Source organism: Salvelinus alpinus, chromosome 10 (genome assembly GCF_045679555.1).
Source record: "Salvelinus alpinus chromosome 10, SLU_Salpinus.1, whole genome shotgun sequence".
NCBI lineage: Eukaryota > Metazoa > Chordata > Actinopteri > Salmoniformes > Salmonidae > Salvelinus > Salvelinus alpinus.
This window is the reverse complement of record NC_092095.1, coordinates 13,587,547-13,613,317: the sequence shown is the minus strand read 5'-3', so window position 1 is coordinate 13,613,317 and position 25,771 is coordinate 13,587,547. Positions and strand designations below refer to the sequence as shown.

Below are 25,771 nucleotides of genomic sequence, written 5' to 3'. Positions count from 1 at the left end.
ATACTGCCCAATGATACTGCCCAATGACACTGTCCAATGATACTGTCCAATGATACTGCCCAATGATACTGTCCAATGATACTGACCAATGATACTAGATACTGTCCAATGATACTAGATACTGTCCAATGATACTAGATACTGTCCAATGATACTATAATACTGTCCAATGATACTAGATACTGTCCAATGATACTAGATACTGTCCAATGATACTATAATACTGTCCAATGATACTAGATACTGTCCAATGATACTAGATACTGTCCAATGATACTATAATACTGTCCAATGATACTATAATACTGTCCAATGATACTATAATACTGTCCAATGATACTAGATAATGCCCAATGATACTGCCCAATGATACTGCCCAATGATACTATAATACTGTCCAATGATACTAGATAATGCCCAATGATACTGCCCAATGACACTGTCCAATGATACTGCCCAATGATACTAGACACTGTCCAATGATACTAGATACTGTCCAATGATACTATAATACTGTCCAATGATACTAGATACTGTCCAATGATACTATAATACTGTCCAATGATACTAGACACTGTCCAATGATACTAGATACTGTCCAATGATACTAGATACTGTCCAATGATACTAGACACTGTCCAATGATACTATAATACTGTCCTATGATACTATAATACTGTCCAATGATACTAGACACTGTCCAATGATACTAGATACTGTCCAATGATACTAGACACTGTCCAATGATACTAGATACTGTCCAATGATACTATAATACTGTCCAATGATACTAGATACTGTCCAATGATACTATAATACTATCCAATGATACTATAATACTGTCCAATGATACTAGATACTGTCCAATGATACTAGACACTGTCCAATGATACTAGATACTGTCCAATGATACTATAATACTGTCCAATGATACTAGATACTGTCCAATGATACTGCCCAATGACACTGTCCAATGATACTGCCCAATGATACTAGACACTGTCCAATGATACTAGATACTATCCAATGATACTAGATACTGTCCAATGATACTAGGTACTGTCCAATGATACTAGACACTGTCCAATGATACTAGGTACTGTCCAATGATACTAGGTACTGTCCAATGATACTAGACACTGTCCAATGATACTGTCCAATGATACTAGACACTGTCCAATGATACTGCCCAATGATACTGTCCAATGATACTGTCCAATGATACTATAATACTATTTAGATACTGCCCAGTGATACTGCCCAACGTTTCTAGACACTGCCCAGTGATACTGCCCAATGATACTGCCCAATGAAACTAGATACTGTCAAATGATGCTGCCCAAAGATACTGCCCAATGATACTGCCCAATGATACTAGATACTTCCCAATAATACTGCCCAATGATACTGCCCAATAATACTGCCCAATAATTCTGCCCAATGATACTGTCCAATGATATTACCCAATGATACTGCCCAATGACAATGACACTGCCCAACTATACTGCCCAACGATACTAGATACTGCCCAAAGACAATGATACTGTCCAATGATACTGCCCAATGGTACTGTCCAATGATACTGCCCAATGACACTAGATACTGCCAAATGATAATGTCCAATGATACTGCCCAATGATACTGCCCAATGATACTGTCCAATGATACTGTCCAATGACAATGACACTGCCCAATAATACTGCCCAATGATACTAGATACTGTCAAATGATGCTGCCCAAAGATGCGCCCCAATGATAATGTCCAATGATACTGCCCAGTTATACTGTCCAATGATAATGTCTGATGATACTGCCCAATGACACTAGATACTGCCCAATGACACCGATCATTGATACTTCCCAATGATACTGTCAAATGACACTGACCAATGATACTAGATACTGCCCAGTGATACTGCCCAATGATACTAGATACTGCCCAGTGATACTGCCCAATGATACTAGATACTGCCCAGTGATACTGCCCAATGATACTAGACACTGTCCAATGATACTGCCCAATGATACTGTCCAATGATACTGTCCAATGATACTATAATACTGACCAATGATACTAGATACTGCCCAATGATACTAGACACTGTCCAATGATACTGCCCAATGATACTAGATACTGCCCAGTGATACTGCCCAATGATACTCGACACTGACCAATGACACTGCCCAATGATACTAGATACTGTCAAATGATGCTGCCAAAAGATACTAGATACTGCCCAAAGATACTGCCCAGTGATACTGCCCAATGATACTTGATAATGCCCAGTGATACTGCCCAATGATACTAGACACTGTCAAATGATGCTGCCCAAAGATACTAGATACTGCCCAAAGATACTGCCCAATGATACTAGATACTGTCAAATGATGTTGCCCAAAGATACTGCCCAATGATAGTGCCCTATGATGCTAGATACTGCCCAATAATACTGCCCAATGATACTGCCCAATGATACTGCCTAATGATACTATATACTGTCAAATGAGGCTGCCCAATGATACTTCCCAATGATTCTGATCAATGATACTTCACAATGATACTGTCCAACAATGATACTGCCCAATGATACTAGATACTGCCCAATGATACTGCCAAATGGTACTAGATACTGCCCCAAAATACTGCCCAACAATACTGCCCAATGACACTGTCCAATGATACTGTCCAATGATACTGCCAAATGATACTAGATACTGTCCAATGATACTGTCCAATGATACTGCCCAATGATACTGCCCAATGACACTGTCCAATGATACTGTCCAATGATACTGCCCAATGATACTGTCCAATGATACTGCCCAATGATACTGACCAATTATACTGCCCAATGACACTGTCCAATGATACTGTCCAATGATACTGCCCAATGATACTGTCCAATGATACTGACCAATGATACTAGATACTGTCCAATGATACTAGATACTGTCCAATGATACTAGATACTGTCCAATGATACTATAATACTGTCCAATGATACTAGATACTGTCCAATGATACTAGATACTGTCCAATGATACTATAATACTGTCCAATGATACTAGATACTGTCCAATGATACTAGATACTGTCCAATGATACTATAATACTGTCCAATGATACTATAATACTGTCCAATGATACTATAATACTGTCCAATGATACTAGATAATGCCCAATGATACTGCCCAATGATACTGCCCAATGATACTATAATACTGTCCAATGATACTAGATAATGCCCAATGATACTGCCCAATGACACTGTCCAATGATACTGCCCAATGATACTAGACACTGTCCAATGATACTAGATACTGTCCAATGATACTATAATACTGTCCAATGATACTAGATACTGTCCAATGATACTATAATACTGTCCAATGATACTAGACACTGTCCAATGATACTAGATACTGTCCAATGATACTAGATACTGTCCAATGATACTAGACACTGTCCAATGATACTATAATACTGTCCAATGATACTATAATACTGTCCAATGATACTAGATAATGCCCAATGATACTGCCCAATGATACTGCCCAATGATACTATAATACTGTCCAATGATACTAGATAATGCCCAATGATACTGCCCAATGATACTAGACACTGTCCAATGATACTAGATACTGTCCAATGATACTATAATACTGTCCAATGATACTAGATACTGTCCAATGATACTATAATACTGTCCAATGATACTAGACACTGTCCAATGATACTAGATACTGTCCAATGATACTAGATACTGTCCAATGATACTAGATACTGTCCAATGATACTAGACACTGTCCAATGATACTAGATACTGTCCAATGATACTAGACACTGTCCAATGATACTAGATACTGTCCAATGATACTATAATACTGTCCAATGATACTAGATACTGTCCAATGATACTATAATACTGTCCAATGATACTATAATACTGTCCAATGATACTAGATACTGTCCAATGATACTAGACACTGTCCAATGATACTAGATACTGTCCAATGATACTATATTACTGTCCAATGATACTAGATACTGTCCAATGATACTATAATACTGTCCAATGATACTAGATACTGTCCAATGATACTATAATACTGTCCAATGATACTAGACACTGTCCAATGATACTAGATACTGTCCAATGATACTATAATACTGTCCAATGATACTAGATACTGTCCAATGATACTATAATACTGTCCAATGATACTAGACACTGTCCAATGATACTAGATACTGTCCAATGATACTAGACACTGTCCAATGATACTGTCCAATGATACTAGACACTGTCCAATGATACTGTCCAATGATACTAGACACTGTCCAATGATACTGCCCAATGATACTGTCCAAAGATACTGTCCAATGATACTATAATACTGACCAATGATACTAGATACTGTCCAATGATACTAGACACTGTCCAATGATACTAGATACTGTCCAATGATACTAGACACTGTCCAATGATACTAGATACTGTCCAATGATACTAGATACTGTCCAATGATACTATAATACTGTCCAATGATACTAGATACTGTCCAATGATACTAGACACTGTCCAATGATACTAGATACTGTCCAATGTTACTGTAATACTGTCCAATGATACTAGATACTGTCCAATGATACTATAATACTGTCCAATGATACTATAATACTGTCCAATGATACTAGATACTGTCCAATGATACTAGACACTGTCCAATGATACTAGATACTGTCCAATGATACTATAATACTGTCCAATGATACTATAATACTGTCCAATGATACTATAATACTGTCCAATGATACTAGATACTGTCCAATGATACTATAATACTGTCCAATGATACTAGACACTGTCCAATGATACTAGATACTGTCCAATGATACTATAATACTGTCCAATGATACTAGATACTGTCCAATGATACTATAATACTGTCCAATGATACTAGACACTGTCCAATGATACTAGATACTGTCCAATGATACTAGACACTGTCCAATGATACTGTCCAATGATACTAGACACTGTCCAATGATACTGCCCAATGATACTGTCCAATGATACTGTCCAATGATACTATAATACTGACCAATGATACTAGATACGGTCCAATGATACTAGATACTGTCCAATGATACTGTCCAATGATACTAGACACTGTCCAATGATACTGCCCAATGATACTGTCCAAAGATACTGTCCAATGATACTATAATACTGACCAATGATACTAGACACTGTCCAATGATACTGTCCAATGATACTAGACACTGTCCAATGATACTGCCCAATGATACTGTCCAATGATACTGTCCAATGATACTGCCCAATGATACTGTCCTATAATACTGTCCAATGATACTAGACACTGTCCAATGATACTGCCCAATGATACTATAATACTGACCAATGATACTAGATACTGTCCAATGATACTAGACACTGTCCAATGATACTGCCCAATGATACTGTCCAATGATACTGCCCATTGATACTGTCCAATGATACTGTCCAATGATACTATAATACTGACCAATGATACTAGATACGGTCCAATGATACTAGATACTGTCCAATGATACTATAATACTGCCCAATGATACTATAATACTGTCCAATGATACTAGATAATGCCCAATGATACTAGGTACTGTCCAATGATACTAGACACTGTCCAATGATACTATAATACTGACCGATGATACTAGATACTGTCCAATGATACTATAATACTGTCCAATGATCTTCTCCTCTATCCCATCCCCTCTTCTCCTCTATCCCGTCCCCTCTTCTCCTCTACCCAGTCCCCTCTTCTCCTCTACCCAGTCCCCTCTTCTCCTCTACCCAGTCCCCACTTCTCCTCTACCCCGTCCCTTCTTCTCCTCTACCCCATCCCCTCTACCCCATCCCTTCTTCTCCTCTACCCCATCCCCTCTACCCCGTCCCTTCTTCTCCTCTACCCCGTCCCCTCTACCCCGTCCCTTCTTCTCCTCTACCCCATCCCCTCTACCCCGTCCCTTCTTCTCCTCTACCCCATCCCCTCTACCCCGTCCCTTCTTCTCCTCTACCCCGTCCCTTCTTCTCCTCTACCCCGTCCCTTCTTCTCCTCTACCCCGTCCCATCATCTACCTCATCCCCTCTTCATCTGTGTTCAGCAAGCATTTTTCTATATCTATATACAAGTGTGTATATACAGTATATATATACACTGCTCAAAAAAATAAAGGGAACACTTAAACAACACAATGTAACTCCAAGTCAATCACACTTCTGTGAAATCAAACTGTCCACTTAGGAAGCAACACTGATTGACAATAAATTTCACATGCTGTTGTGCAAATGGAATAGACAAAAGGTGGAAATTATAGGCAATTAGCAAGACACCCCCAATAAAGGAGTGATTCTGCAGGTGGTGACCACAGACCACTTCTCAGTTCCTATGCTTCCTGGCTGATGTTTTGGTCACTTTTGAATGCTGGCGGTGCTCTCACTCTAGTGGTAGCATGAGACGGAGTCTACAACCCACACAAGTGGCTCAGGTAGTGCAGCTCATCCAGGATGGCACATCAATGCGAGCTGTGGCAAGAAGGTTTGCTGTGTCTGTCAGCGTAGTGTCCAGAGCATGGAGGCGCTACCAGGAGACAGGCCAGTACATCAGGAGACGTGGAGAAGGCCGTAGGAGGGCAACAACCCAGCAGCAGGACCGCTACCTCCGCCTTTGTGCAAGGAGGAGCACTGCCAGAGCCCTGCAAAATGACCTCCAGCAGGCCACAAATGTGCATGTGTCAGCATATGGTCTCACAAGGGCTCTGAGGATCTCATCTCGGTACCTAATGGCAGTCAGGCTACCTCTGGCGAGCACATGGAGGGCTGTGCGGCCCCACAAAGAAATGCCACCCCACACCATGACTGACCCACCGCCAAACCGGTCATGCTGGAGGATGTTGCATGCAGCAGAACGTTCTCCACGGCGTCTCCAGACTCTGTCACGTCTGTCACATGTGCTCATGTGCTCAGTGTGAACCTGCTTTCATCTGTGAAGAGCACAGGGCGCCAGTGGCGAATTTGCCAATCTTGGTGTTCTCTGGCAAATGCCAAACGTCCTGCATGGTGTTGGGCCCTCATACCACCCTCATGGAGTCTGTTTCTGACCGTTTGAGCAGACACATGCACATTTGTGGCCTGCTGGAGGTCATTTTGCAGGGCTCTGGCAGTGCTCCTCCTTGCACAAAGGCGGAGGTAGCGGTCCTGCTGCTGGGTTGTTGCCCAGCTACCACTAGAGTGAGAGCACCGCCAGCATTCAAAAGTGACCAAAACATCAGCCAGGAAGCATAGGAACTGAGAAGTGGTCTGTGGTCACCACCTGCAGAATAACTCCTTTATTGGGGGTGTCTTGCTAATTGCCTATAATTTCCACCTTTTGTCTATTCCATTTGCACAACAGCATGTGAAATTTTTTGTCAATCAGTGTTGCTTCCTAAGTGGACAGTTTGATTTCACAGAAGTGTGATTGACTTGGAGTTACATTGTGTTGTTTAAGTGTTCCCTTTATTTTTTTGAGCAGTGTATATAAAAAAATATTTAACATTTATTTAACTAGTTAATTCAGTAAAGAACAAATTCTTATTCATGATGACGGCCCACCCCCGCCAAACCCTAACCTGGACAACGGTGGGGCAATTGTGCGCCGCCCTATAGGACTCCCAATCACGGCCGATTGTGATACAGCATGTCTGACAAGTAACCAAAATGTCTCCATACTTTATTAATGCCACTACATTATTAACACCACTGAAGCAGGCACTGAGTTAATGAACCGTACTGGAATATTAGGTAATTACACGCACACACAATTAAATATACTGTAGTTAAAACGTCAGTGCTATAACAACTTTCCCGATACCCCATGTTTGGGCTCTAGCATGGCCGCCTGAGGTCAACCAGCACAGAGACACACAGAGGACGGTAGATCAGATTAGCCAGACTGTTAGTCAGCGTCATCACGCTCAATAGACTCTGAGTGCCGAGAGGTTGCCCAACTACCCATGAGCTAACAGGAGAAGTGCAGTGTGTGTGTGTGTGTGTGTGTGTGTGTGTGTGTGTGTGTGTGTGTGTGTGTGTGTGTGTGTGTGTGTGTGTGTGTGTGTGTGTGTGTGTGTGTGTGTGTGTGTGTGTGTGTGTGTGTGTGTGTGTGTGTGTGTGTGTGTGTGTGTGTGTGTGTGTGTGTGTGTGTGTGTGTGTGTGTGTGTGTGTGTGTGTGTGTGTGTTGTGTGTGCATGGTGACCTTGTCCTTTCGCTCAATTACACCCTGGACAGAGAGCTGTATGATTAGCTGAATCAATCTCTGCTGGGATGGAATGGGTGCAGTGGCATTTGGCTGTTATGTTATTGGTGGTCGTCTGGTGGAATTTTACAGTATTTTTTATGGCTAAACTGCTCCATACAATATTTTTTTAATGCATGAAATGTGAAAAATGTAAATAGATTACAGGAATTTCCACGACGGATGACTGCAAAGGACAGAAACACAACTGTGTGGAGAAGGCATGAATGTGTGTGTGTGTGTGTGTGTGTGTGTGTGTGTGTGTGTGTGTGTGTGTGTGTGTGTGTGTGTGTGTGTGTGTGTGTGTGTGTGTGTGTGTGTGTGTGTGTGTGTGTGTGTGTGTGTGTGTGTGTGTGTGTGTGTGTGTGACCTACCTGTGTGTGAGATAAGGGGGTGTTCAGCCCGGTGACAGGGTGACTCAGGCAGCAGCACCGGCCCTTTCCTGCAGACCACGCCGCCAGCCTGCAGGACTAGAATGCACTGCAGAAGCAGCACAACATGCTGGGTAAGGGAGGAGCGACCCGCCGAAGGCTGAGCCATGGGGAGGTGGGGTGTCGCTCACTTCCTGTTGGGCCGTGAGCCAATCGCATCGGAGAGACACGCCTGTAGAGAGAGAGAGAGAGAGAGAGAGAGAGTTTGCATGAGACAGAGAGAAAGATGGAGCAGTGATTTACAGCTGGGAAGAACTGGAGCTCTTGATAAAACATGAGAGAGTGAGGAAGAAACACAAAGAGAGCAGGGGAACGTTAGACAAAGTGAAGATAGAGCGAGAAAGGAAGGAGGAGAGAGGGGGAGCCAGTGACAGACAGAGGTTTCTAGTGTCAGGTTCATGCTGAGTTGAGGCAGCTCTTCACATTCAAACTGATGACCCCTGACCTGTAACTTCTGACTCCGCCCTAACACATGAATCAAACCAGGGTCAGCATGTACACTACATGTATGTGGACACCCCTTCAAATTAGTGGATTCGGGCTATTTCAGCCACAGCCGTGACTGAAAAGTTTATAACATCGAGCACACCATGCAAGCCATGCAATCTCCACAGACAAACATTGTCAGTAGAATGGCCTTACGGAACAGCTAAGTGACTTTCAACGTGGCACCGTCATAGGATGCCACTTTTCCAACAAGTCAGTTCGTCAAACCCAGGTCTGTAGTCACGGCTCTAGCACTGTTATAAGCAGCAATGGGGGGACCAACTCCATATTAATACCCATGATTTTGGAATGAGATGTTCGACAAGCAGGTGTTCACATACTTTTGGTCATGTAGTGTATATCTGTGTGTGTGGGAGCCACTACTCCTCATGGGGCCCCTTTAAACATGGAGCCCATAAAAACACGTTCACATTCTGCTCCAAATGGATCTGTTTAGATGTCTATTCGACCTCCACGGCCTTGGCATCACATAGAGTATCTTTTGAAAGAAAGTTTAAAGGTGAAATGCACTAGTGACTTTCTAATGTAAAGCACCTGTCAAACACTGCCAGTCAAGACCATTCCATCTTTAGCTAGTCTTTCCCCCCCTACTCTATAGAAAGTATATACACATGGCTTTTAGCTTGTCTGGCCTTTAGCGGGAATATTTCCTCATCTCTATATACTATAACTGTCCAAATGTACGTTTTCTTTAGTTAAGTTTTCTTACCCTTTTGACAGCCTATTCAACAGTATCTGACAGTCTACATGTCATTTCTCTAAAGGAAGGTTACCTATTATAGCAGAAACCTTCAGGCAATTGAAACTTTAATAATATTTACCCATTACAGCATTTTTCTAGGGTGATGTTTTCTCATTTTCTGACAATCTGAATGTCACTTCTCATAAACAGTCAAAGAGAGCAGCAAACCTGCAGCCAATTATCTCAAGGTTCTGCCTGTATTGATAATGTCGGCGCACACACCAACACGCCACAGACAGTAACGTCATAGACATTACATTGAATGACTGCAAGATTCCATGCCAGATGTCCTGGGCTGACGGAGTGCTGATGCTATCTGATAGGTGGAGACATGTCTGATGCTATCTGATAGGTGGAGATATGTCTGATGCTATCTGATAGGTGGAGACATGTCTGATGCTATCTGATAGGTGGAGACATGTCTGATGCTATCTGATAGGTGGAGACATGTCTGATGTTTTCTGATAGGTGGAGATATGTCTGATGCTATCTGATAGGTGGAGACATGTCTGATGCTATCTGATAGGTGGAGACATGTCTGATGCTATCTGATAGGTGGAGACATGTCTGATGTTATTTGATAGGTGGAGACATGTCTGATGCTATCTGATAGGTGGAGACATGTCTGATGCTATCTGATAGGTGGAGACATGTCTGATGTTATTTGATAGGTGGAGACATGTCTGATGTTATTTGATAGGTGGAGACATGTCTGATGCTATCTGATAGGTGGATACATGTCTGATGCTATCTGATAGGTGGAGACATGTCTGATGTTATTTGATAGGTGGAGACATGTCTGATGCTATCTGATAGGTGGAGACATGTCTGATGCTATCTGATAGGTGGAGACATGTCTGATGCTATCTGATAGGTGGAGACATATATGATGTTATTTGATAGGTGGAGACATGTCTGATGTTATTTGATAGGTGGAGACATGTCTGATGCTATCTGATAGGTGGAGACATGTCTGATGCAATCTGATAGGTGTCCTGGGCGCACACACAGTCCTTAAACTGTTACAGTAATAATACAACCCAGTCCTTAAACTGTTACCGTAATAATACAACCCAGTCCTTAAACTGTTACAGTAATAATACAACCCAGTCCTTAAACTGTTACAGTAATAATACAACCCAGTCCTTACACTGTTACAGTAATAATACAACCCAGTCCTTACACTGTTACCGTAATAATACAACCCAGTCCTTAAACTGTTACAGTAATAATACAACCCCGTCCTTAAACTGTTACAGTAATAATACAACCCAGTCCTTAAACTGTTACAGTAATAATACAACCCAGTCCTTAAACCGTTACCGTAATAATACAACCCAGTCCTTAAACTGTTACAGTAATTATACAACCCAGTCCTTAAACTGTTACAGTAATTATACAACCCAGTCCTTAAACTGTTACAGTAATTATACAACCCAGTTCTTAAACTGTTACAGTAATAATACAACCCAGTCCTTAAACTGTTACCGTAATAATACAACCCAGTCCTTACACTGTTACAGTAATAATACAACCCAGCCCTTAAACTATTACAGTAATAATACAACCCCGTCCTTACACTGTTACAGTAATAATACAACCCAGTCCTTAAACTGTTACCGTAATAATACAACCCAGTCCTTAAACTGTTACCGTAATAATACAACCCAGTCCTTAAACTGTTACAGTAATAATACAACCCAGTCCTTACACTGTTACAGTAATAATACAACCCCGTCCTTACACTGTTACAGTAATAATACAACCCAGTCCTTACACTGTTACAGTAATAATACAACCCAGTCCTTACACTGTTACAGTAATAATACAACCCCGTCCTTAAACTGTTACAGTAATAATACAACCCAGTCCTTAAACTGTTACAGTAATAATACAACCCAGTCCTTAAACTGTTACAGTAATAATACAACCCAGTCCTTAAACTGTTACAGTAATAATACAACCCAGTCCTTAAACTGTTACAGTAATAATACAACCCAGTCCTTAAACTGTTACAGTAATAATACAACCCCGTCCTTAAACTGTTACAGTAATAATACAACCCCGTCCTTACACTGTTACAGTAATAATACAACCCAGTCCTTAAACTGTTACAGTAATAATACAACCCAGTCCTTAAACTGTTACCGTAATAATACAACCCAGTCCTTAAACTGTTACAGTAATAATACAACCCCGTCCTTAAACTGTTACAGTAATAATACAACCCAGTCCTTACACTGTTACAGTAATAATACAACCCAGTCCTTAAACTGTTACAGTAATAATACAACCCAGTCCTTACACTGTTACAGTAATAATACAACCCAGTCCTTACACTGTTACCGTAATAATACAACCCCGTCCTTACACTGTTACAGTAATAATACAACCCAGTCCTTACACTGTTACAGTAATAATACAACCCAGTCCTTAAACTGTTACAGTAATAATACAACCCCGTCCTTACACTGTTACAGTAATAATACAACCCAGTCCTTACACTGTTACCGTAATAATACAACCCAGTCCTTAAACTGTTACCGCAATAATACAACCCAGTCCTTACACTGTTACAGTAATAATACAACCCAGTCCTTAAACTATTACAGTAATAATACAACCCAGTCCTTAAACTGTTACCGTAATAATACAACCCAGTCCTTACACTGTTACAGTAATAATACAACCCAGTCCTTAAACTGTTACAGTAATAATACAACCCCGTCCTTAAACTGTTACCGTAATAATACAACCCAGTCCTTACACTGTTACAGTAATAATACAACCCAGTCCTTAAACTGTTACAGTAATAATACAACCCAGTCCTTACACTGTTACAGTAATAATACAACCCCGTCCTTAAACTGTTACAGTAATAATACAACCCAGTCCTTAAACTGTTACCGTAATAATACAACCCAGTCCTTAAACTGTTACCGTAATAATACAACCCAGTCTAAATCATATCTATCAAGGGTGATTGGGTAAACTCCTTCTTTACGTCTGTCACAAACACATAACCATTATTCATACACTGTTTTTCAATGGCGACATCTAATAGTTCTCAAGTACCACTGCATTAGAGACCACACAGCTTGTCATCCCCCCCCCCCCCTCCCTCCCCTATAAAAGACTAACCTACAAGGCAGGTCATGTATTTACACTGTAGAACATACTAGGGTTTAACTAACCTGATGACTCACACTACATTTTTCCATCATTCGCACGAGGGGCATGGTACAAAATAAAGTCATCAGCGATTGGATGATCTCTAACCAATCAGTGTATCAAAGCCAATGGCAAATGTTCAAACCGTCACTTTACCGAGGCGTGTTCTGTCCCTGGCACAACCCAACGGTTTCTGGACCAATCAGAGCACCACGAATGTGTTCACATTTGTTGAAGGGTCGGGAGATCCAGACTCAACGTGGAGAAGAAACTAACATCTGTGGGCGTGTCCTAGCGTTTGGCCTGAGTAAGGATTCTGGGTAGCCAGGCAAGTGTTTCACCTCACGTTCCTACAGCCAGACAAAATGACTGTATTAGGATTAATATACTATTTATCTCAATTGCAATACGCAGACAGCTACCGAAGGTTATGGAAATCTAATGATGGAGATGAATGCTGTTGTCAACACTCAGAGGCAAAAACAATGTGCCGTGCAGATAAATCATTCTTCATTTCTAAATATGTACGTTTTGACAAGGTAAATGTTATGGGACTGAAGGTCATTGAATGTCATAATTTAATGCAGGGTGAACATAAAAACACATGGAAACACATATACACTATTCTGCAGAGTGGGAGGTCTTTGCGAGACCGATAAGGATTCAGATCTGGGTGTCTTGCGTGCTGTAATCATATTGTTAAAGCCATATTGATCATGTCTGGATTAGAATCCGTAACAGATATATTACACCGTTAAAGAATAGCTTCTAAATCTACTTTGGCTTTGTGGTCAACACACACACACACACACACACACACACAAACACACACACACACACACACACACACACACACACACACACACACACACACACACACACACACACACACACACACACACACACACACACACACACAGTAATGGTCCATCTGTGTAAATAGACGGTAGGGTGTAAGATGAGGGGTCACTGCACTGTGTTGATAGATGCTGCCTATCTCCACACCAGACATGTGTACACACACACACACACACACACACACACACACACACACACACACACACACACACACACGCATGCGCACGCACACACACAGTAAAACAACTCCAGACTTTACTTTAGAATCTAAGTTGAGGAAAACTAACTAACTAAGAGATGACTGAAATGTGTGTGTGCGTGTGCGAGTGTGTGTGTGTGCGCGCGTGTGTGCGTGTGCGCGTGCGCGCGCGTGTGTGTGTGCGTGTGTGTGTGTGTGTGTGTGTGTGAGTGCTTTGACAGTCGTTTGGTCAGTTGTCAGTCAGTAACTATATGAACTGTGTTTCAGGTGTGAAGTGTGAGTCAGTGCCTGACGTGAAAAGGTGTCATCTAACGTGTAATCACGCATGTTTCCCGCCATTAGTTCATTTTTCTATTCTGTTTATGAGCTGTTGTCGAAAAAACTTGTGAGTGTGAAAAGAAGATTCTCTTCCTCAGTAGTGTGCAGAAAATTGTACTTGATGGAAAAGCTGAAATGAGTATGCCATTCTGGCATTTAATTAAAGCATACTCAATTATCGAAATTTCCCATGGTATTCTGTAAAAAGTTCAATTTCCACATACCCAAAAAGCCTACTATTTAGAAGGCAAGTGTGGGTATTGGGACCCGCCGAGTGTGTATGTTAAATAAACTATCAGCACCAAAGCGACTGAGTCAGCGGTATGTATTACAGTTTTTGTCTCCAATAGGATTCTGTTATGAGGAGAGGGTCTCAATAAATGTTGATCTATTTCAGAAGGATTATGATCACAGTCAGATTAGAAAGGTGTTTGTTTTAGCGCCATATCTTAAACCTTGGTACGTGGGGTGGAACAGGGATCACACACACGTATTTACACACCTGAAAACATACACCTATTTACACACCGGAAAACACACACAAACGCATGTACACCGGAAAACACAAAACATACTTATTTACACACCTGAAAACACACACACACACACGTATTTACACACCTGAAAACACAAAACGCACGTATTTACACACCTGAAAACACACACACACTTATTTTCACACCTGAAAACACACACACACACACGCATTTACACACCTGAAAACACACACACACACACACACTTATTTACACACCTGAAAACACACACAAACGTATTTACACACCTGAAAACACACACACACTTATTTACACACCTGAAAACACACACACACTTATTTACACACCTGAAAACACACACACACTTATTTACACACCTGAAAACACACACACTTATTTACACACCTGAAAACACACACACACTTATTTACACACCTGAAAACACACACAAACGTATTTAAACAACATACTGACGTGGCCCTTTCTGGGTATAGATCGTGGCTTCCCCCTCTCTCACTCTCTCCTACACCCAGGTTCTGTTATCTCAGGTCGTAAATTCTTGGCGGAGACTCTCTCCCCGTGGCCATGCAGAAGAGAGACCACAAAGTGAACAAAGGATTTCCCCGTGGCCGAACTCCTACATCCCCAAAATGGGAAAATGTCCCCTTGTGAGAATGTGGGAAGGGTCCGTGGACACTTAAGGGACAGTTGAGTGTGTTTCATTTGGTGACCTCACGAAAGAAAGGAAACACACATAACTAGTATATCTCTGAATGTGTACATTTCTCAATTATGGTGTTTGCATCTAATTCTTGTATAAAATGAATGAGTAAAGATGAAAATATTTGTGAAATGATGTAATGTGATGTTAACCTTTAATTCTGAGAGAATTGTATTCCCTGTAAAGATTATCTAGTCAGTGGCCACGCCCCCGTGAAGGCAAGACATGATCTGGCGTCATGGAACCACCCTTTTCTATTGATACGGATAAAACCCCCTCCTGAGGAAATCCTCTTCAGACCACGCATACCTCGGTGTCAGCTGAGGTGGTGCAGGTTTGAGTACCAAGACTAGAAAACTATACCACGTGGAGCATTGGCTACCAGGCTGGAAATGGTTCAACTCTGAGACTATCGTCCCTACCGATTAAGAGCAAATCATAGATAGTAGTTACTAGTCTGCAGCTAGAAATTATGTAAATCTGGGATGCAAATACCGACAACCGCCAAAACATCTGTTCTATGAACAATGGATGCCTGACATATCCATGACAACAGACACTATTAGGAGCCGCCGATAGACCTACAACCGATGAACTGACTCTCCAGCAGACAGACTGACGATTCCAACAGAGAAGATCACAATGACATATGAGCGTAAACATATGTTGATTGCAATTATTCCCGAATGAGTGAGCATTCATTTGCAAAGGATTAGCATTTCAATTAATATAATTATCAACTGCGTGTAGTGATCCCTTTTTGTCTTTCCCGCTCCTTTCTCAGTCCACACCCCCTTCCCTTTGTCCACCAAGCCGTCATATCGATTTAGCCCACTCGGGGATCTTCCCTATCATTGTTAGTCACCAATATCTACTGTTTGTTTGTTTATGCATCTCTGTGATTATTTAGTTAGTTAGTAAATAAATGATTAAGCCAATTGGTGTATGGATGATTCATAGTTAAGGCTGGATTCGTGCAGATAACCAACAATTTACGATGTTTGGAATGAGACTGACGTGAGGTAAAGAATAATTCATTAATAGAAGACAAATTGATCAGATATTAAAATATCTGAAGAGGTATATTCAGAAAATTATAACTTTGTAATCTGAAGATTTTCTGTGGTGCCCCGACTTCCTAGTTAATAAAAATGTACATGATTAGTTTAATCACGTAATAAAAATTACAGAGAATTGATTTGATAAAATAACAGTCTTCAGCTTTAATGATGCCAAAGACACAACAATAAACACACTTATTTACAAGTCAGGCAAGTCAGTTAAGAACAAATTCTTATTTACAATGACAGCCTAGGAACAGTGGGTTAACTGCCTTGTTCAGGGGCAGAACGACAGATTTTTACCTTGTCAGCTCAGGGATTCTATCTAGCAACCTTTCGGTTACTGGCCCAATGCTCTAACCACTAGGCTACCTGCTGCCCGTGTAAGGGTGTGTAAGAGTGTGTAAGTGTGTGTAAGTTTGTGTAAGGGTGTGTAAGTTTGTGTAAGGGTGTGTAAGTTTGTGTAAGATTGTGTAAGGGTGTGTAAGTTTGTGTAAGGGTGTGTAAGCGTGTGTGTGTAAGGGTGTGTGTGTAAGGGTGTGTAAGGGTTTTGTAAGTGTGTGTAAGGGTGTGTGTGTCGGTTTCATTGTGTAAACATTTACTGTTTGTCCCATAATGCATTTCACCGCCTCCAGCTCCTTATCCCAAACGGATATTTCTCCTCAGTCAGACGGAACACTGTGTGTGTGTTAATATTTCCCTCAGTGAAATAGAACATTTCCCATCACAAATCCAACTAACTTTCAGGATCGCCGCAAAATTCATCTGTTCCACAAACAGTGTTCTGGCGGAATAAACATTACTGCAGCAACATACCGTACATCAGTTCTCCAGTGTGTGTGTGTGTGTGTTTGTGTGTCAGCCCCTTCAGAAAACCGCTCTGAGATTCCAATCTGTTTGGTTTGTGGCTCTCTGGAGTGGAAGGTTAGAAAACAGAAACGTTCTGCGTGTTGTCTGCTGTGGACAGATGGATGGGGACAGGAAGGAGAGACGAACCACATGGATGTAGAGGTGCTGAAGGAAGGATATGGTTGAAGGTCAAAAGAAAAAAGAAAAAAGAAAAAACACTGTAATAAAAGGAATAAAAATGAGAACAATCTCATAGAAACACAAACTCACAAACTCTCTCACCCACTGTGGTAACAGACTAAACTGTCCAAAGGTCTGAAGGACTCTTAGACTAACCCTGAGTTGACTGTCCACAGCTTTGGTCCAATTTAAATCTGGGACACACACACAGATGTACGCATGCGCACACACACACACACACACACACACACACACACACACACACACACACACACACACACACACACACACACACACACACACACACACACACACACACACACACACACACACACACACACACACACACACACACACACACTATAACCAGCAATATACCCAGCAATATACCCAGCAATTTCAGCTGTGTCCTGCCCTAACTCTCCAGAGATTCCCAAATCCTGCTGTTATTTTTATCGATCGCTCTCAGCCTCGGGCGCCTATGTGTGTACACACAACGCTTTCAAGGAGCGGGACACTAATATGGACGCTTAAAAGAAATCTCACTACAACCTCCGAAGGGCCGTCAAACTAGTAAAAGCTCAATACAGGACTATATAAAATCCTCAATAATATCCTACTACTCCTGCTCTGACGCTCATCGGATGTGGAAGGGATTGTAAACTATCACGTATTACAAAGGGAAATCCAGTCGTGAGCTTCCCAGCGACGGCAGCCTACCAGACGAGCTAAATGCCATCATTGCTCGCTTCGAGGTAAGCAACACTGAACCATGCATGAGAGCACCAGCTGTTCCGGACGACTGTGTGATCACGCTCTCCGTAGCCGATGTGAGTAAGACCTTTAAACAGGATAACATTCACAAGGTCACAGGGCCAGACAGATTAGGGGACATGCGCTGACCAGCTGGCGGGTGTCTTCACTGACATGTTCAACCTCTCCCTGACCAAGTTTGTAAAACCTACATGTTTCAAGCAGACCACCATTATCCATGTGCCCAAGATCACCAAGGTAAGCTGTCTAAATGACTATCGCCTTGTAGCACTCACATCTGTAGTCATAAAAGACTGGTCATGGCTCACATCAACACCATTATCCCAGGCACCCTGGACCCACTTCAATTTGCATACCGCCCCAACAGATACACAGATGATGCAATATCTATTGCACTCCACACTTCCCTCTCCCACCTGGACATGTGGAACGCCTACTATGTGAGAATGCTGTTGATTGACTACAGCTCAGCGTAGTGCCCTCCAAGTTCATCACTAAGATCAGGATCCTGGGACTGAACACCTCCCTCTGCATCTGGATCCTGGACTTCCTGATGGGCCACCTCGAGATGGTGAGGGTGGTGAGCAACACAACCGCCATGCTGACCATCAACATGGGGGCCCCTCAGTGGTGTGTGCTTAGTCCCCTCCTGTACTCCCTCTTCACTAGGGGTGGAATGGTACACAGTTCTGTATGGGGACCACAGATCGGTCTGTACTGGTAACACGAATGAATACAAAAATACATATAAAAATAATAACACTAAGCTTTTGTATGGATCTTGAGTAAATCTGAGCGGGAAAAAAATTACATTTCAGGATTTTCAGTTAAAACAGCAAAAGCACAATGTAATCAAAATTAAAATCTTAATTGCCGCATTTCAAACTGTATTTTTGTGAGGCACAGCCGGGATCTAGTTCTGTACGATGGTGAGGTGGATAAAGATCCAAGATACTTCATTGCCACACAAGGTCGGTGGTATGTATTTACAGGACAGCATGGTATCTCTGAAGGTTGGTGGTCTGTATTTATGGTACAGCATGGTATCTCTGAAGGTTGGTGGTATGTATTTACAGGACAGCATGGTATCTCTGAAGGTTGGTGGTATGTGTTTACGGTACAGCATGGTATCTCTGAAGGCTGGTGGTATGTATTTACAGGACAGCATGGTATCTCTGAAGGTTGGTGGTATGTGTTTACGGTACAGCATGGTATCTCTGAAGGCTGGTGGTATGTATTTACAGGACAGCATGGTATCTCTGAAGGTTGGTGGTATGTGTTTACGGTACAGCATGGTATCTCTGAAGGCTGGTGGTATGTATTTACAGGACAGCATGGTATCTCTGAAGGTTGGTGGTATGTATTTACAGGACAGCATGGTATCTCTGAAGGTTGGTGGTATGTGTTTACGGTACAGCATGGTATCTCTGAAGGCTGGTGGTATGTATTTACAGGACAGCATGGTATCTCTGAAGGTTGGTGGTATGTGTTTACGGTACAGCATGGTATCTCTGAAGGCTGGTGGTATGTATTTACAGGACAGCATGGTATCTCTGAAGGTTGGTGGTATGTATTTACGGTACAGCATGGTATCTCTGAAGGTTGGTGGTATGTATTTACAGGACAGCATGGTATCTCTGAAGGTTGGTGGTATGTGTTTACGGTACAGCATGGTATCTCTGAAGGCTGGTGGTATGTATTTACAGGACAGCATGGTATCTCTGAAGGTTGGTGGTATGTGTTTACGGTACAGCATGGTATCTTTGAAGGCTGGTGGTATGTATTTACAGGACAGCATGGTATCTCTGAAGGTTGGTGGTATGTATTTACGGTACAGCATGGTATCTCTGAAGGTTGGTGGTATGTATTTACAGGACAGCATGGTATCTCTGAAGGTTGGTGGTATGTGTTTACAGGACATCATGGTATCTCTGAAGGTTGGTGGTATGTATTTACAGGACAGCATGGTATATCTGAAGGTTGATGGTATGTGTTTACAGGACATCATGGTATCTCTGAAGGTTGGTGGTATGTATTTACAGGACAGCATGGTATCTCTGAAGGTTGGTGGTATGTATTTACTGTACAGCATGGTATCTCTGAAGGTTGGTGGTATGTGTTTACAGGACATCATGGTATCTCTGTAGGTTGGTGGTATGTGTTTACAGGACATTATGGTATCTCTGAAGGTTGGTGGTATGTATTTACAGGACAGCATGGTATCTCTGAAGGTTGGTGGTATGTATTTACAGGACAGCATGGTATCTCTGAAGGTTGGTGGTATGTATTTACAGGACAGCATGGTATCTCTGAAGGTTGGTGGTATGTATTTACAGGACAGCATGGTATCTCTGAAGGTTGGTAGTATGTATTTACAGGACAGCATGGTATCTCTGAAGGTTGGTGGTATGTATTTACGGTACAGCATGGTATCTCTGAAGGTTGGTGGTATGTATTTATGGTACAGCATGGTATCTCTGAAGGTTGGTGGTATGTGTTTACGGGACAGCATGGTATCTCTGAAGGTTGGTGGTATGTATTTACGGTACAGCATGGTATCTCTGAAGGTTGGTGGTATGTATTTACGGTACAGCATGGTATCTCTGAAGGTTGGTGGTATGTATTTACGGTACAGCATGGTATCTCTGAAGGTTGGTGGTATGTATTTACAGGACAGCATGGTATCTCTGAAGGTTGGTGGTATGTATTTACAGTACAGCATGGTATCTCTGAAGGTTGGTGGTATGTATTTACGGTACAGCATGGTATCTCTGAAGGTTGGTGGTATGTATTTACGGTACAGCATGGTATCTCTGAAGGTTGGTGGTATGTATTTACAGGACAGCATGGTATCTCTGAAGGTTGGTGGTATGTATTTACGGTACAGCATGGTATCTCTGAAGGTTGGTGGTATGTATTTACGGTTCATCATGGTATCTCTGAAGGTTGGTGGTATGTATTTACAGGACAGCATGGTATCTCTGAAGGTTGGTGGTATGTATTTACGGTACAGCATGGTATCTCTGAAGGTTGGTGGTATGTATTTACAGGACAGCATGGTATCTCTGAAGGTTGGTGGTATGTATTTACGGTTCATCATGGTATCTCTGAAGGTTGGTGGTATGTATTTACGGGACAGCATGGTATCTCTGAAGGTTGGTGGTATGTATTTACGGGACAGCATGGTATCTCTGAAGGTTGGTGGTATGTATTTACAGGACAGCATGGTATCTCTGAAGTGCAACATTTATACTGTACAATTCTGTTGTTGTTTAGGTTCTGTACTCCAGCACTTGTTTAGGTTCTGTACTCCAGCACTTGTTTAGGTTCTGTACTCCAGCACTTTGGATTTGAAATGATACAATGACTAAAAAGTGCAGACTGTCAGCTTTAATTTGAGAGTATCATCATCATCCATATCAGGTGAACATTTTTAGAAATTACAGAACTTTATGTAAATAGTCCCCCCATTTTATTGGAGTAAAAACTTTGGGCCAAATTCACATATGTGTTTTAAAGGAGTCAAAAGTTTAGTATTTGGTCACAGATTCAAAAGTGCACAATGATTACATCTGTCACGTGTACACTAGGAGTCAGAAAGCAAGGACAGGAAGTGAATGTAATACTAAATTAAACATCAAATCAAAGTGTATTTGTCACGTGTGTAGACCTTACAGCGAAGTACTTACTTACAGGCTCTAACCAACAGTGCAAAAAAGGTATTAGGTGAACAATAGGTAAGTAAAGAAATTAAAACAACAGTAAAAAGACAGTGAAAAATAACAGTAGCGATTCTATATACAGGCACCGGCTGATTGAGGTAGTATGTACATGTAGATATGGTTAAAGTGACTATGCATATATGATGAACAGAGAGTAGCAGTAGCGTAAAAGAGGGGTTGGCAGGTGGTGGGTGGCGGGACACAATGTAGATAGCCCGGTTAGCCAATGTGCGGGGGCACTGGTTGGTCGAGCCAATTGAGGGAGTATGTACATAAATGTATAGTTAAAGTGACTATGCATATATGATGAACAGAGAGTAGCAGCAGCATAAAAGAGGGGTTGGAGCAGACAATGCAAATAGTCCGGGTAGCCATTTAACATAACAAGCCATTTAACAAACATAACAAGAACCACGAGTAGCATACAGACATGAAACAGAAACAGAGTCAATAACACCTGGGGAAAGAACCAAAGGGAGTGACAGATATAGGGGAGGTAATCAGGAAGATGATGGAGTCCAGGTGAGTCTAATGAGGCGCAGGTGCGCGTAACGATGGTGGCAGGTGTGCGTAATAATGAGTGAACTGGCGACGTCAAGCCCCGGAGAGGGGGAGCGCGGGGTAAACGTGACAACATCAAGCTTGTGACTCCACAAACATGTTGGATGCCTTTGTTGTTTGTTTGGTTGTTTTCCAGATGATTTTGTGCCCTATAGAAATGAATGGTAAATAATGTATTGTGCCATTTTCGAGTCACTTCTTATTTAACTAATATGTTTCCAAACACTTCTACATTAATGTGGATGCTAACATGGTTACGGATAGTCCTGAGAGAATCGTGAATAATGATGAGTGAGAAAGTTAGACGCACAAAAGCATACCCCCAAGACATGCTAACCTCTCACCATTACAATAACAGAGGTTGGTTTTTGGGAGGGATATTTGTGCCTCCAGGGATACAGAAGGCTTCAAGTGCCTCGTCAGGATGTTCCTCATTACACACAGGAGAGCTTCCGGAGTGGGAAGTGCCTCGTCAGGATGTTCCTCGTTACACACAGGAGAGCTTCCGGAGTGGGAAGTGCCTCGTCAGGATGTTCCTCGTTACACACAGGAGAGCTTCCGGAGTGGGAAGTGCCTCGTCAGGATGTTCCTCGTTACACACAGGAGAGCTTCCGGAGTGGGAAGTGCCTCGTCAGGATGTTCCTCGTTACACACAGGAGAGCTTCCGGAGTGGGAAGTGCCTCGTCAGGATGTTCCTCGTTACACACAGGAGAGCTTCCGGAGTGGGAAGTGCCTCGTCAGGATGTTCCTCGTTACACACAGGAGAGCTTCCGGAGTGGGAAGTGCCTCGTCAGGATGTTCCTCGTTACACACAGGAGAGCTTCCGGAGTGGGAAGTGCCTCGTCAGGATGTTCCTCGTTACACACAGGAGAGCTTCCGGAGTGGGAAGTGCCTCGTCAGGATGTTCCTCGTTACACACAGGAGAGCTTCCGGAGTGGGAAGTGCCTCGTCAGGATGTTCCTCGTTACACACAGGAGAGCTTCCGGAGTGGGAAGTGCCTCGTCAGGATGTTCCTCGTTACACACAGGAGAGCTTCCGGAGTGGGAAGTGCCTCGTCAGGATGTTCCTCGTTACACACAGGAGAGCTTCCGGAGTGGGAAGTGCCTCGTCAGGATGTTCCTCATTACACACAGGAGAGCTTCCGGAGTGGGAAGTGCCTCGTCAGGATGTTCCTCATTACACACAGGAGAGCTTCCGGAGTGGGAAGTGCCTCGTCAGGATGTTCCTCATTACACACAGGAGAGCTTCCGGAGTGGGAAGTGCCTCGTCAGGATGTTCCTCATTACACACAGGAGAGCTTCCGGAGTGGGAAGTGCCTCGTCAGGATGTTCCTCATTACACACAGGAGAGCTTCCGGAGTGGGAAGTGCCTCGTCAGGATGTTCCTCATTACACACAGGAGAGCTTCCGGAGTGGGAAGTGCCTCGTCAGGATGTTCCTCATTACACACAGGAGAGCTTCCGGAGTGGGAAGTGCCTCGTCAGGATGTTCCTCGTTACACACAGGAGAGCTTCCGGAGTGGGAAGTGCCTCGTCAGGATGTTCCTCGTTACACACAGGAGAGCTTCCGGAGTGGGAAGTGCCTCGTCAGGATGTTCCTCGTTACACACAGGAGAGCTTCCGGAGTGGGAAGTGCCTCGTCAGGATGTTCCTCGTTACACACAGGAGAGCTTCCGGAGTGGGAAGTGCCTCGTCAGGATGTTCCTCGTTACACACAGGAGAGCTTCCGGAGTGGGAAGTGCCTCGTCAGGATGTTCCTCGTTACACACAGGAGAGCTTCCGGAGTGGGAAGTGCCTCGTCAGGATGTTCCTCGTTACACACAGGAGAGCTTCCGGAGTGGGAAGTGCCTCGTCAGGATGTTCCTCGATGTTCCTCGTTACACACAGGAGAGCTTCCGGAGTGGGAAGTGCCTCGTCAGGATGTTCCTCGTTACACACAGGAGAGCTTCCGGAGTGGGAAGTGCCTCGTCAGGATGTTCCTCGTTACACACAGGAGAGCTTCCGGAGTGGGAAGTGCCTCGTCAGGATGTTCCTCATTACACACAGGAGAGCTTCCGGAGTGGGAAGTGCCTCGTCAGGATGTTCCTCATTACACACAGGAGAGCTTCCGGAGTGGGAAGTGCCTCGTCAGGATGTTCCTCATTACACACAGGAGAGCTTCCGGAGTGGGAAGTGCCTCGTCAGGATGTTCCTCATTACACACAGGAGAGCTTCCGGAGTGGGAAGTGCCTCGTCAGGATGTTCCTCATTACACACAGGAGAGCTTCCGGAGTGGGAAGTGCCTCGTCAGGATGTTCCTCATTACACACAGGAGAGCTTCCGGAGTGGGAAGTGCCTCGTCAGGATGTTCCTCATTACACACAGGAGAGCTTCCGGAGTGGGAAGTGCCTCGTCAGGATGTTCCTCATTACACACAGGAGAGCTTCCGGAGTGGGAAGTGCCTCGTCAGGATGTTCCTCATTACACACAGGAGAGCTTCCGGAGTGGGAAGTGCCTCGTCAGGATGTTCCTCATTACACACAGGAGAGCTTCCGGAGTGGGAAGTGCCTCGTCAGGATGTTCCTCATTACACACAGGAGAGCTTCCGGAGTGGGAAGTGCCTCGTCAGGATGTTCCTCATTACACACAGGAGAGCTTCCGGAGTGGGAAGTGCCTCGTCAGGATGTTCCTCATTACACACAGGAGAGCTTCCGGAGTGGGAAGTGCCTCGTCAGGATGTTCCTCATTACACACAGGAGAGCTTCCGGAGTGGGAAGTGCCTCGTCAGGATGTTCCTCATTACACACAGGAGAGCTTCCGGAGTGGGAAGTGCCTCGTCAGGATGTTCCTCATTACACAC

At 43.1% G+C, this 25,771-nt stretch overlaps 1 protein-coding gene across 4 annotated transcripts in view; it reads right to left on the bottom strand.

Annotated features, from left to right (window-relative positions):
* LOC139531520 (semaphorin-5A-like) overlaps positions 1-25,771 on the bottom strand; it is a 360,002-nt gene that overhangs the window by 275,242 nt on the left and 58,989 nt on the right. For all 4 annotated transcript variants that reach the window (XR_011666374.1, XR_011666375.1, XM_071328026.1 and 1 more), the window contains exon 2: positions 8,718-8,946. Coding sequence is in view for 2 of the 4 variants with exons in the window: in XM_071328026.1 (XP_071184127.1) it covers positions 8,718-8,883 (166 nt within the window). In the remaining 2 variants the exon portion in view is untranslated. The remainder of the gene's footprint in view (positions 1-8,717; positions 8,947-25,771) is intronic.